General features: G+C 33.6%; 1 protein-coding gene across 1 annotated transcript; it reads left to right on the top strand.

Annotated features, from left to right (window-relative positions):
• Nucleotides 1–6,095: 6,095 nt before the first annotated feature.
• Nucleotides 6,096–14,465, top strand: LOC142613911 (putative copper-transporting ATPase HMA5). Its single transcript, XM_075786429.1, has 6 exons — nucleotides 6,096–6,389; nucleotides 10,325–11,713; nucleotides 11,828–12,082; nucleotides 12,714–12,836; nucleotides 13,060–13,539; nucleotides 13,897–14,465. The coding sequence occupies exons 1-6, from the start codon at nucleotides 6,096–6,098 to the stop codon at nucleotides 14,311–14,313; spliced, it is 2,958 nt and encodes a 985-aa protein (XP_075642544.1). The 3' UTR covers nucleotides 14,314–14,465.

The following is a 14,465-nucleotide window of genomic DNA, read 5'->3' as shown; positions in this document are numbered from 1 at the left end:
TTTCAGCTTGTTTTTAATTACCAAACAAGATTTTTGGGTAAGAAAATAGAAAACTATTCTTCAAAATAGAAAACAAGAGAAAAAAACAGTTAACAAACATACCATAAGGTTCTGCTATCGCAATAGAAACAATCGGGTATCATAATCATAATGTCCTGTGAATCATCATCAAAGCCTTTGAATCTTTCACTTCTCATCGCCAATGGACAAAAATCAGAAGCTGACATGAATCAAGACCTGTATATCATTAAGGAAAAACAAGACCAAAAGAATTGAGATCAATCTATGTCACAAACAATATAAATTTTCTTCTGACAACTAAGAAGGGTTACTAGGAGGCACCAAAAAGGTATTGTGAACAATGTAAATATGTAATTGACACCCTGTACTGCCAAGTTAATATTTTTGCTCATACTGAACCGTAAGCTAGAAGTGCAACTGTGCAATATAACATATGGTTATTAGGCTTTAGCCAAAGCAAAAACAGGGATCTCTACAGCAGATTCATTCAAAATGTTTGACAGCCACAAGTATGTAATTGAACCTGTACGTTTATGCTGGGCTAGCTTATCCCATATCACTATATCAGCACAATTTTTTTTTTATTTGCTTCAAAGCTTCAATCAATCTTATTATTACTTAACTGAATGGGATGTGTATGAATCGAGTTAAGGGGTTTTTTCAATCCAATCCACTATGGTCAGGTTGGAAAAAAAAATTCAAACCAACCCAACCCATCACAAGTCCAATCCAACAGTTCCAACCCAACCCTCCTAGATTGGGTTGGACAGTTTTTTTTTTTTTTTTTTTTAACTGAGCATTAGAACAACACCAATACAAGAGCAAATTTATAAGTTATAACCTAATAAATCCGAACATAACACAAAATCAACACAAACTATTTCATTAGTGCTTCAAAGTTAGTAAGATATCATATAATTATATCTCAATCCCAACTCAATTGATTAAAAAAAGAGTAAATTTTAAAATTATATAATATATTTTTTAAAATATATATTAAATATAGGTAGGTTTGACTGAATTAGGCGGATTTGCGAATTTGCTAACCCATAGACCACACCCAACCTTACCCACCATAAAAATAAAATAAAATTTTGACAATCCAATCCAACCCATCAACTCTTAAAAACCGACCCTCTTGACGAATTGAGTTAGATCAGGTTAAATTTGGCAAATTTAACTCCTACTTAACTCAAAATACATACGGTTAATTTGTTTCGTGGTTTGCGCGTTATAGTTTTGGCTGTCAAAACAAACTAGAGACCTCCTTACGAGGAGAAAAAAAATGACTTTTTTTTTTTGGCTTAAATCGCTTTGCTTTTTCCTTTTTTCTTTGTTCTTTTTTCTTGTTTTGGCAAAAATGCAAAACTGACCCTCTAACTTTCAATGTTTTTCATTTCAGTCCTCTAATTTTAAGTTTTGTCATTTCAATCCTCTAACTTTCAATTTTTGTCAATCTAGGCTTCTGTTAAAACTCAGTTAAGATTACCGTTAAACTCACTGAGAAATGACCTTTTTGCCCTTCTTCTTCTTCTTCTTTTATAAATTTTGAAATTAAAAGAAACAAAGAAAAATCTAAACAAAACAAAAAAAAAAAAAAAAAAAACGCCGTAGCCTCTCCATAGTCCATAATCAGACATCTTACAATAAAAATCACACAAACAAAAAAATGTTAGTAGCTCAGATCTGAACCCAAAACAGCAAAAAATAATAATAAAAGACAAGAAAAAGAAACCCATTTGTGGAAAAAAAAAATGGAGAATGAGATGAACACAAGGATCGGGCTTTAATATAAGAGCTGAGTTGAGCAGTGGTGGCAGCAGCAATAGCAGCGGCAGCATCGATCAAACCCACGAAACCACATAAGACACTGCAATGGCAGCAACCCACAACCACTGATCAACCCAAGCCAACATCGATCAAACCCAGTGTCAGCATCAATCAACCCAAGTCACCACACCCACGCCCAGCAACCCACAACCACCGAGAAAGCCACTGATTTAAACCCACCGAAATCACTACCACACATCCACGCAGCCCAATTTAAACCCACCAATTTCAACCCAAGCCACCACACTCACGCCGCCCTCCACCGATACCATCCCCGAAACCAAAGCCCTATGCCACTGAGAGAGGAGAGAGAAAAAGAAACAGAAGAGAGAGTGAGAAGAAAGTCAGAGATAAGAGAGAGAGAGTGTGGAGATATTTTCTGAAAAATCTGAAAAATTTTGAATGCTTGCTCATCTCGCAGTCCATACAAGACGACTTCAACAAACGCCGTAGCCTCCGCTCAATCTCCGCCGTCAAACCCGAAGGAGCCCCAGAAGTCTACCCGAGAACTCACCGTTTGAAGAAACTAGCATCAACAACAACAAACGCTTCATCATCATCATCAACAACCACGTCAACCATGACGGTTACAACAACGGTGTCTTCTTCAGATTTTTTTTTTTTTTTTCAGATTTTTTTTTTTATCGGCAAACTGTTTTTTTTTTTTTACAGATTTTTCTTTTTTTTTAATTTCGAAATTTATAAAAAATAAAAAAATAAAAAAAGAAGGGCAAAACGGTCATTTCTCAGTGAGTTTAACGGTAATCTTAACTGGGTTTTAACAGAAGCTTAGATTGACAAAAATTAAAAGTTAAAGGACTAAAATGACAAAACTTAAAGTTAGAGGACTGAAATGAAAAACGTTGAAAGTTAAAAGGTCAGTTTTGCATTTTTACCCTTTTTTTTTTTCCTTCTATAAAATGAAGAATCAAAACGGAAACTCATAGGAGGAATGCGTAGGCTAATTTCGAATGGTGATTGTGGGTCATATATACTCTATTTTATGGAAGTTATATATGTCCAAATTATTGACATTATGATTTTTTATGAGTAATAATTATGAAGACTGATATGGAGAGATTAAAATATAAGTAAATGGTTGGCCCCAAAACGTTAGCTCTCAGCCTCTCACATTCCAATGATCTTCCATGTGACCTAATGATGCACTTTTACATTAGTGTATGATTAAAGGTAAAAGTCTCCTATTGCTTTCCCTAAAAAATAAAAATAAAAAAAGTCTCCTATTGCTTAATAAGGGCTTATGATCCTCAGCTTGTAACGGACATGTTCATGTATAAGGGCTTATGATCTGCTGGGGGCTTTCCCTCTATTGATGAAGGAAAATGTATTTACAACATGAGAGGAGAATTTTAACTATGGATAATGAAATTTTCATTAAAAATACTAGAATGTGTCGATTTGTTAATTTATAAGTTTTTTGGCTGAGAATAAAAGCCTAAGAAGCACCTGCACAGATATGGTACAACAACATGGTAATTAAAAAAAAAAAAAAAAAAAGTAGAATATAGGTACAATGAGGATACATTTATGATGTCCGTTCCTGATGATAACTCTTTTATTATCAGACTAAAATACTAGTCAATTTTTTATGGAGGCGGGGTTCAGGTGAAGATTGAACCTTAAATCTCTTATTCAACCATCAGAAATTTTATCAGTTGAGCTAACTAGAACCCACTTTTTAATTATATTTTTATACATGGTTAAGCATTTATTTTTCATATAATATTAAACATATATCAAATTAAGAGAAATAATTAATATTTTATTTTTAAATCATTTATTTTTTAATCAAATTAAAAGTAATAATAGATAATAAAGCAAATTTGCTACTATTAAAGGATGTTCAAAACTTAGAATACAAATCAAGAATAAAGATATTTATTAATTTTCAAATGCAATACTATTATTCAAAGTATGAATGTTCTCTTTATCTTGTGAAAACGTGTTCGTTTCCTCGGGAAAATATGAAATGATGACGAAAAGATCAAATTTGGGAAGAAAAAAACTCATAGGTTCAAGCAGTGTTGCCAATGCACAAAATATACAAAGGAAAACAATGCACTTTAGATGCAATTATGCAAAGAACACAATGTACTGCACTTTTGTATATTTATAAAAAAATAATAATAATAATAATAATAAAAACACATTGCATATTTGTTAGGCTTTGGTAAAAGAATAGGCAAACTCACATAGACCGAAATCTATGAAATTTTTGTGAGGGCCAATCATTACAATTTTAAGAACCCAGCCTATTTGAACATACTATTATAAAGGGATTTCAAAGTTTTGGGGGGCCATGTACCTCCGCCCCTAACTGCAGAAGCGTCTGAGAAGTGTCAAGTGTTCAACGCATGTCCGATACAAGTAGGACACTCCTAGTGAAGTGTTTATGCTTCCTAGATTTAAAAGCTATCAATGAAAACAGATAGAATTTGCGAAACTATCACAAAATTCACGACAAATCCTGTATATATACCGAAGATAGCATATTGTTTGACGAATATGGATTCAACAAAATAATTGATTCACCATCCTATGGTTCACAGATTATTTTTGTAACGTAGAATATCATATATGGCATCATCATCATCATCCATTTTAGCGCGTGGTGCTTCAAGTAACCACATGTAGGACACACTTAAAAGCTAAAACAAAGACTGTATGTGTAGGTGATAAGTATGTGTCAAGTTATATCTCTCTTTCGAGTAAAACCTCTCCGTGTGTGTCTCATTAGCCAAAAAGGTGGATGAAAAGATAATATATTTATCTCTCTTTCCCACTAATCCCGGATTCTTTTTATTTTTTGATTTGTTCATAACTAATAGTTTAGCTTCCATTTGTAACACGCTTAAGATTTGCTATATTTTATGGTGTTGCGTTTCATAGAAATGGAATTCCTTTTTTACATTCCATTCAGCCACTTAATTAATCTTTTTTTTTTTGGTTGTCTTCGATTGCTTTTCCGGTTTTCCTTCTTTGAAATACGAGAGTAGGTCATCATCTTTGTGACTTGTACGTGATGCCATTTATTAGTAACAGAATGGTGAGGGATACCAACAGAAAAATATCACCACAATGACAACTAGTTAGAGATGAGAAATTTGAACCTTGGATATATCTCTGTTGTCTTTGATGTACAAAGCATAGTTGATTTTTTTTTTCCTTTTTTTGTTATTATATAACTAGTTTAGTACTTGATATTAAAAATAAATAAAATAAGATAATTGTTGTCCAGCTCTTGCGCCAAGTTGCCATCTACATTATAGTTCAAGCCTTGAAGGTACAATGCTTATCAAACTTTATCATAGAGTAAACCTAGTCTTGGCCCGTTGAATAAAAAGATTAATACTATAACTTGGTCAAACAAACTAAAATATTTGGTCAAACTTCAAGTTGTTCTTAATGAATATTCAAAAACAATTAACTTGGTGCATATGCGATATATCGCATATGTCAACTTAATTATTGCTTTTTTGTATAGGTGTGTATGTGTAATTGTGTATATGTCAACTATGCAAATTTCAGTTTGTTTTTGTCAAAAACCTCATAATTCACTAGTTAACACTTCTTGATATTTTCAACGAAGACATTTAGAGTTTAAATTCCTAAGTGGAATAGAGCTCAATCTTTTGGCCTCAAAACACCAAGAACTTCGACCCTTATGACTATGAAAGAGAGGCAAGAAAGAACAAAAAGTATAATAGTATATATAGATATATGAAGAAAACGTGCGCCAAGATTAATGGTTTTGAGTGGGACGCATATATATTTCTACCACATATTCTGTCATTACTCTATGCACGCTAGAGACAATAGGAAAATCCTTCATCTCCTGATCAAAGTGTGCAATTCCTAAGTAGTTAGGTTTCTCAAAATTGATTTTGTGCAAGGTTTTAAGTGGGAACCTACACATACTTCTACTAAACATTTTGCGTTTTTCTCAAGAAATGGTGGACCCCTGAACTGTACTTCAACCATATCAATTCTGATCTCTCCACCATCATGGAGTATTAAACTGTGTATCCAATTATGCAAAAAATTAAAGGCAGCACTAACCTCCCTCCCATCCTCAAACTTCATCATTCCCTGGTTCTTCCATGTTCCTTTTTATTTTTAAATTTGCACAAAAGCACACTGTTTTTTAAAGGGTAAGGAATAATATATAGCAAAAGAATTTAGCTTTTTTGATTTTTAGTAAGAGACACACACATATATCATATATGCACATTGCTATGGCCACCAAGCGTCGAGCAATATCGAGTTTCATTTGCAACAAATGTGCTGGGAACCTAACTCCAAGCCCAAAGTACACCCCAACTCTTCAGCACCCAAGAGGCGAAAACGAGTTGGAAGGGTCTGAAGCTAAGGCTTTGTTCTCAGTCGCCGGAATGGCAGACTCGACATGTGCTGTTCCGGTCGAGAAGGCCATCAAGGGGCTTCCTGGGATACATGAGGCCGTCGTAGATGTCCTCAACAATAGAGCACAAGTCCTTTACTACCCGAGTTTAGTCAACGTAAGTTTATTTTCCACCACTTTTGTGTTTTCATGATTTGATGAACATATATGTTTCTTTCTTTCTTTTGATCATAAAATGTTTCCCAGAAAATATAATTAGTCTTTTTTCATGAAGGTGATTGAGGTATCCAATGCATTTGTTTTTGATAATTGGATAGTTATGATTACTCTAGATACGTATTAACTGATGAGACCACGTTGCTACCAAGTTATACTATTTACTGCATCAAAAAAAAAAAAAAAAAAAGTTATACTATTTACACACACCCAATGACAATCATTCACGTGTCATGAATATGTGGATGTTGTGTGTGAGACATATCACATCAGACACAATATTACTATTGCAAGTTTTTTTTTAATTACTAATGCACGGACAAGGAACGAAAATATTCGAATTAATTAAAAGTTCGAAGTTATGAATATTTCTTTCTTATTAGACTAACAAAAAAAAGGTATTATAGATACGTTTAGGTATGTTTGATACGATTCTTCCTCCATTTGTTCGAACAAGAAAATATTCGTATAAAAATTCTTCTCAAGAAGATTTGTATTAAAATATTTAAGTAAAATTTCCAGCTGGAAATCGAACAATCATGATGGACATTTACTAACTCAGCCAAAAAATAATAATAACAATAATAATGAATTTTCACTAACCTTACATGAATATGTATGCAAAAAGATTTACGAGTTATTATGTTATAAACCTTTTTTTTTTTTTTCGAGAGGGATGATTATGGTGTAAACTATAATATTAATTTTGGTTCTTTTCTTTTGAGAAACAATTTTGATTCTTATGTTTCATCGTAACATATGTTAAGTAGAGAAGTATAAAATTAGGAAAATTTTCTATACTACCCTTCATTTTTTTAATAAAAATAATATAATATATTGAATTATTTGGGCGCATTTTCTTTCCAAAATTTTGGGTCTTGTAGCCTTTTGAAGCTCCCGAAAACAACTGAATCCAATGTCTAAAAATAAATAAAATCTTTTAATATGAGAGCTCTAAAATTTCAAATTGTTCTTGAAGATTAAAGGACTCACAATCAAAGATTTAAGGAGAAAATGGGCTTTTGCCCCTTTTTTTTTTTAAATATCCAACATTTTGCCCCATTTCTGAAACTATTTAGGAAAATGCCCCTGTTTTAAAACTCGATTTTTGGACAATCGAGTTATAGCGAACTGAAAATTTAAAAAAAAAAAAATTCTGGAACTCATGGAACTCGAGTTTCTTGAAAAAATTCAAGTGGAACTCGAGTTCCATAAACTCGAGTACTTTACATGGAACTCGAGTTTACGGAACTCAACTTAAGTCTACATTCGCTATAACTTGATGTTCCAAAAATCGAGTTATATATTTGAAACTCAATTTTTAGAAAATCGAGTCTCAAAATAGAGGCATTTCCCTAATCAGTTTCAGACATGGAGCATTTTGCTAAAAAAAAATTGAAAAATGGGTAAAAGCCTATTTTGGCCCAGCTTTAAAAAGTATGTAGAAAGCACTATTTTTTATGAGAGATATTTTCAGTGCCCTTATCATTTTCTTTAATAATTCAAGACGTAACCAGTAAACCTACTTGTGTCTCCCTAATAAATGGCCCTCCCTTTCCTGTTATCTAACTTTCGCTTTCTTCCTTGATTGCTTGAAGATGAAGATGATTGAGTTTACTGACTTGCCGTGTTCATCATGAAATATATGCATATTAACTTTATATTACATTTGTATAATTGAGGCCAGAGTAAAGCCCTGACCAAATTGTTGATTCCCTAGTCAATTTATGCACTAGGTGAAGCCATGCATTTAGTTTTTAAAGCCATGCTACTTTCTATACACTAACTCCCCCATGGGTTAATTGCTTCTAATTTATTTCTCATATTGAAGGAGCTCTTAATTCTATTAGCTTTGGGTCTACAAACCATCTTGTTAGGGAATAGCCGATTCCTTGGCCCATAATTTGGTCAATTGGGCCTTGTTGTTCTTTTGATGGAAGAATTCCAGGTCAATGCCCTCCCTTCTTTTTCAGGGCGATCCTTTTGTGATTGTGTTTGTTTTCTTTAATAAAGTAGTACTATTCAAGGGAGAAAAAAAAAATGTCCAGGATGCATTTAGGATAGAATTAGATATATATATATATATATATATGTGTGTGTGTGTGTGTGTATATATATATATATATATATTAAACTTCTCTGCCTTATTTTTTAAAGACTATCACGGATTTATTTTGAATTGACATAAGAGTATTGATGTTTGTTTTTTTCTACCTTAGATTTCAGTTCCAATTATCAAGAGGTGAATTGATTACAAAAGACCTTAAAGAGTTTATAACATTGTAAAAAAAAAAAATTTAAAAATTATATAAAATCTAACATATTGGTTAGGAGATATTGCGATAATATACAATGTTAATTTTTTTTTTTTCTTGACTACATTAGGAGAGTTGAAAAATATGATTTTCCCTTCATTAATAGTCAGTCACCCATGTTCAACAAAATATGATTTTCTCTTCTTTTTTCTAAATATGAATTTTGATAATTATAGTAGTTATTAATTGGAATTTATTATGATTGTATTTTTATATGTATGGAGGTATTTATTCTACCATTAAAAAAAAGTATGTTGTGAGAGTGTAAATATATATATATAGACAAAGTTTAGCTACAAAATTAATTGTAGCCTAAAATTACGGATTCAGATCCTCTAGAGTTCTTAGGGTACTCTACCAGTAAATTTCATTAAATCCTAACCACTCTTTAATGATTTAATGGTTTAGATTCTGCCATGTCAGCATTTCATTAATAATGTTCTTAAAATAATAAAATAATGTTGTAAACAAAACAATTACGGATCTGAATCCTACAACCAACCTTACTCAATATCTTTTTTATTGGAGGTGAATTTTGACAAATCCACTATTGGATTCCCTTTTCTTCTTATATCCTCAATGCTTGCAAAATTTCTAGAAAATTAAAGATCAATAGCTATCTCATTAATAAATTGTATAAATTGCAAGTTTTTATAGTTTGAAATTATGCATAAAATATAGTCTTATAGATCATATAGTAAATAATATCAATTTGGTACAAAATTTAACATGTATATGTATTAAAAGTATAAAAATTATACAATCCAACGATTAGATTTTTGAAATATGTAGTAAAGTTAATGATATTGAGTAAGGTTGTAGCCTTAAACTATAATCAATTTTGTAGTTAAATTTTATCCTTTATATATATATATAGAATATTGACATGGAAAAAAAAAATTAAAAAGGGTTTTCTAAAGCTTATGAGCAACATTAGAAGAAGTCAACAAATATTTTCATTCTATATTATATATAGATAGTTAGGTAGATATAGATTTGGAACAAAATCATAATGTAATCTTTAAAATCTAATTTGGATCATTTTCTGAACTTTCACTTTAATATATTATATAGATTAGTTAATCCTCTTTCTAAAGTGCACTATTGTTTTTTCTAAAAGGATTTTTGTAGGAAGTTTTTTTAAGGACCCGCGTATACTATTCATTTTGTGGTATATGATATCATTAAAATCTGAAAAATTAGTTTTCACTATATTATCAGTCTTTAATTAATATGGTACACAAAGTTTTTTTTTTTTTTTGAGAAGATGTTACATAAAGAATGTGAGCATATTACTTGAGTGAATTCATAATTATTTAATTATTTCAATTAACTCAACCACATAATTCTCTTTTCATAGTACATGATAACATTAAGACATTTGGAAAATTATTTGTAACTATATTATTTAATATAATTATATAATTAATATAAACGGTTAAATGTATTTAAAAAGATGCATTGTACTGCAAGTAAGCAAGCTAAATTGCATTAAGTAGGACTATTATAAAGTTGCATTAATTAATTCTTAGCAGTATCATATTGTTTAATCATTTTATAGGAGGAAAGAATACAAGAGACTATTGACAAAGTTGGATTTCAAGCCACATTGATCCAAGAAGACACAAAAGAGAAATCCACACAAGTATGCAAAATACGCATAAGTGGAATGACTTGTACTTCTTGTTCCTCCACTATAGAATCAGCTCTGCGAGCAATTTCAGGTGTGCAAAACGCCCAAGTGGCCTTAGCAACTGAAAAGGCAGAAGTTCATTATAATCCAAAGTTTGTGAGCTACAGTCAACTATTGCAAGTCATAGAAGAAACTGGATTTGAGGGCACACTTATTAGTAGTGGGGATAATATCAACAAGATAGACCTCAAGGTTGATGGTGTAAACTCTGATCATTCCTTGATTATGATTGAAAAGTCTCTCCAGGTGCTTCCAGGGGTTCAAGAAGTAGAAACATACCCTGAACTCAGCAAAGTTTCCATTTCTTATGAACCAGATATGGCAGGACCAAGAACTTTTATCAGTGTCATTGAGTCAACTGGGAGTGGACATTTTAAGGCAACAATATATCCTAGAGAAGGAGAAGAAACTGGTAGACAGCAGGAAATTAAGCAATATTATAAATTCTTTGTATGGAGTTTGGTTTTTACGATTCCCGTGTTTTTAACATCCATGGTTTTCATGTATATTCCTGGAATTAAGATGGTATTAGATACCAAACTAGTCAACATGATGACTGTTGGTGTGATGTTGAGGTGGGAGCTCTCTACCCCAGTACAGTTCATCATAGGCAGAAGATTCTACACAGGAGCCTATAAAGCCTTGCGTCATGGTTCTGCTAATATGGATGTTTTGATCGCCTTGGGAACAAATTCAGCCTACTTTTATTCTGTCTACTCAGTGTTAAGGGCTGCTTACTCTAAAGATTTCAAGGGTACAGATTTCTTTGAGACTAGCTCAATGCTTATTTCATTTATTCTACTTGGGAAGTATTTAGAGGTATTGGCCAAGGGAAAGACATCAGAAGCTATTGCCAAGCTTATGGACTTGGCGCCTGAAACAGCTGTATTGCTAACTCTGGATGATGAAGGAAATGTGATAAGCGAACAAGAAATTGATAGCCGGTTAATACAAAAAAACGATGTGATTAAGATTATCCCTGGTGCCAAAGTAGCTTCAGATGGTTATGTTTTGTGGGGGGAAAGCCATGTAAATGAGAGCATGATAACAGGAGAAGCACGGCCAGTGTCAAAAAGGAAGGGAGACACTGTGATTGGAGGAACTGTGAATGAGAATGGGGTGTTGCGCATCAAAGCAACTAGAGTAGGATCAGACAGTGCCCTTTCCCAGATTGTTCAACTTGTTGAATCAGCACAAATGGCTAAAGCTCCAGTCCAGAAGTTCGCTGACCGCATTTCTAAATACTTTGTGCCTCTGGTAAGTATGTATTACTAATGCTTTATCCTCTTTCTGGATACCTTTTGATAAAGTTTTTACCTATTATTAGTTTGTTTATGGAGGCATTTGTTATCAAATAGCTTTCTTTTGCAGGTCATTATGCTTTCATTTTCAACTTGGCTTGCCTGGTTTTTGGCTGGAAGGTTCCACAGCTACCCAAAATCTTGGATACCATCTTCCATGAGCAGCTTTGAGCTTGCACTTCAGTTTGGGATCTCTGTCATGGTCATTGCATGCCCTTGTGCTCTAGGCCTAGCAACCCCAACTGCTGTTATGGCTGGTACTGGAGTTGGTGCATCTCAAGGGGTACTGATTAAAGGTGGCCAAGCTTTAGAAAGTGCACATAAGGTAATATTGTGGAATTCATCTCAGAATATGCAACTTTATATAAAAATTGAAAATGTTGGTCTGTGTCCATATTACTAAATATTGAGAACTTAATCCTACTTCTTCCTATCAGTATCAACTTGATTCCTTGAATCTAAATTTATTAGAACTTCAAACTTGTCCTTAGAATACTGCTGTTTAACATTATGGTTAAGTGACAAGAACTAGTGAACTACTACTTCTGCAATTACTTCTCATATACTTTTCCCCAGCCAAGTTAAAATTCTGTCATTGTGATCTTTATTCTCCAAGAAGATAGAGACCAAGAAAGGAGAGGTTTAGGTATAGACAAGTTCCATTTACCAAACCAAATGCTTGTAGGTTTCCAAGATTTGACCTCTTTTTATGCTTTCTATATTGTAACTACTTCACCTGGGAACACTTGAATAAGAAAAAGAACTTAAAACTCATTAGCAATTAAGTGGACCAATGTTCTGGATCATGTTTGTTTCTAGTAAGTCAAGGTCGCCAGTAAGTCTTAAATTTCATATTCTAGGTAACTCATGGAAATTAATCCATATTCCTTAAATATTTAATGTTTTCCACCCAGCATTCTCGGATCTGCTTCATGTGTGTCTATTTACTCATGTAGGTTAACTGCATTATATTTGACAAGACAGGGACTCTCACGGTTGGGAAACCAGTGGTCGTTGACACACAACTTTTAAAAAATATGGAACTTCGAGAATTCTATGTTCTCATTGCTGCAATCGAGGTATACCTTTTTCCCTGCGGATTCTATATCTTTTCGCAATAAGTCTAGGGATCCAACATTCTTCACAACTGCTGACATGGCATGTAGTGGACCTACGTAAAGATGTTGCTTCAATCACAATATGCCATATTTTCAATTGTGAAAAAAGTTGTCCCCCTTTGTAGCAGGAGAGATAATATGTATCTCTGGCATTGATGATGTTGGCTTAATATGTCTGTCGTAGGTGAACAGTGAGCACCCATTAGCCAAGGCCATAGTGACATATGCCAAGAAATTTGTAGAAGATAAAGAGAACCCTGTTTGGCCAGAAGCACAAGACTTTATCTCCATTACTGGCAATGGAGTGAAAGCCATTGTTCAAAACAAGGAAATAATAGTGGGCAACAAGAGTTTGATGTTGGACCAGAACATTGCCATTCCAGCCAGTGCTGAAGATATACTTGCACAAGCTGAAGGCATGGCACAAACTGGGATTCTAGTATCTATAGATAAGGAAGTCGCCGGAGTTCTGGCCATATCTGACCCCCTTAAACCAGGTGCTCAAGAAGTCATTTCCATTCTCAAGTCCATGAAAATTAAAAGCATAGTGGTGACAGGTGATAATTGGGGAACTGCCAATGCCATTGCCAAGGAAGTTGGAATTGAAACTGTTATTGCAGAAGCCAAACCAGAGGATAAAGCAAAGAAAGTGAGGGAATTTCAGGTATGTAAAGTACATCACTTGAAGAAACCTTGTTTTACGTAATTCGAGATTAAATGAACCATGGACACATGCCATAGTTTAATACCCCGAGGAGGGACCAACATAGTATTTATCCCAGTGATCATTCATCCACGTCTAGATCTCGTTTTCTTAAAAGATAAACTTGACAAAGACCATATCTGATATGATATCTCTACCTCCATGTATCTTTTTGTTGATTAAATGTGAAATATCTTTTACTAAATTGTTGGTCATCAAGACTAACAGTTTGACACAGTCACAGGCCTAGCTCAAGTCCTAGTGTTTTTGTATGCTTAAAAGACTTTAAAACGTGTAAGTTCCGTTTCTCATTCACAGGATGCAGGCTACACTGTGGCAATGGTAGGAGATGGCATCAATGACTCACCAGCACTTGTTGCTGCAGATGTTGGAATGGCCATTGGTGCCGGCACAGACATTGCTATCGAAGCAGCTGATATTGTTCTCATGAAGAGCAACTTGGAAGATGTGATAACTGCAATTGATCTTTCCAGGAAGACCTTCTCACGTATACGTCTTAATTACATTTGGGCTTTGGGGTATAATATGCTTGGTATCCCAATTGCTGCTGGGGTCATGTTCCCATTTACTGGATTTCGTTTACCACCATGGATTGCTGGAGCTGCAATGGCAGCCTCTTCTGTCAGTGTTGTTTGCAGCTCCCTCTTGTTAAAGTATTACAAGAGACCCCATAAGTTGAATAACCTGGACTTACATGGAATACAAATTGAGTAATCAACAATGTTGGTTTTGATCCATATTTGTCAGTAAGTATCCAGGAGTTAAGGTTCTCCTAGGATCAAATTTAGGCAGCGCTGATTGATGAAAAATTGTAAATAGTGTACTTGTTTTGTTGGTATACCCTGAACAGGTGACAGTGACCAAAA

Source organism: Castanea sativa, chromosome 10, assembly GCF_040712315.1.
Source record: "Castanea sativa cultivar Marrone di Chiusa Pesio chromosome 10, ASM4071231v1".
In the NCBI taxonomy this organism is placed as follows: Eukaryota; Viridiplantae; Streptophyta; class Magnoliopsida; order Fagales; family Fagaceae; genus Castanea; species Castanea sativa.
The sequence above is the reverse complement of the archived record's forward strand: the minus strand, read 5'-3'. Positions and strand labels throughout refer to the sequence as shown.

Excerpts from the sequence above, each read along its gene's own strand:
- LOC142613911 (XM_075786429.1), top strand. The coding sequence starts at position 6,096 with ATGCACATTGCTATGGCCACCAAGCGTCGAGCAATATCGAGTTTCATT. Across the intron at positions 12,083-12,713 it reads CTTTAGAAAGTGCACATAAG|GTTAACTGCATTATATTTGA; the intron begins GTAATATTGTGG and ends TTACTCATGTAG. Across the intron at positions 12,837-13,059 it reads TTCTCATTGCTGCAATCGAG|GTGAACAGTGAGCACCCATT; the intron begins GTATACCTTTTT and ends TGTCTGTCGTAG.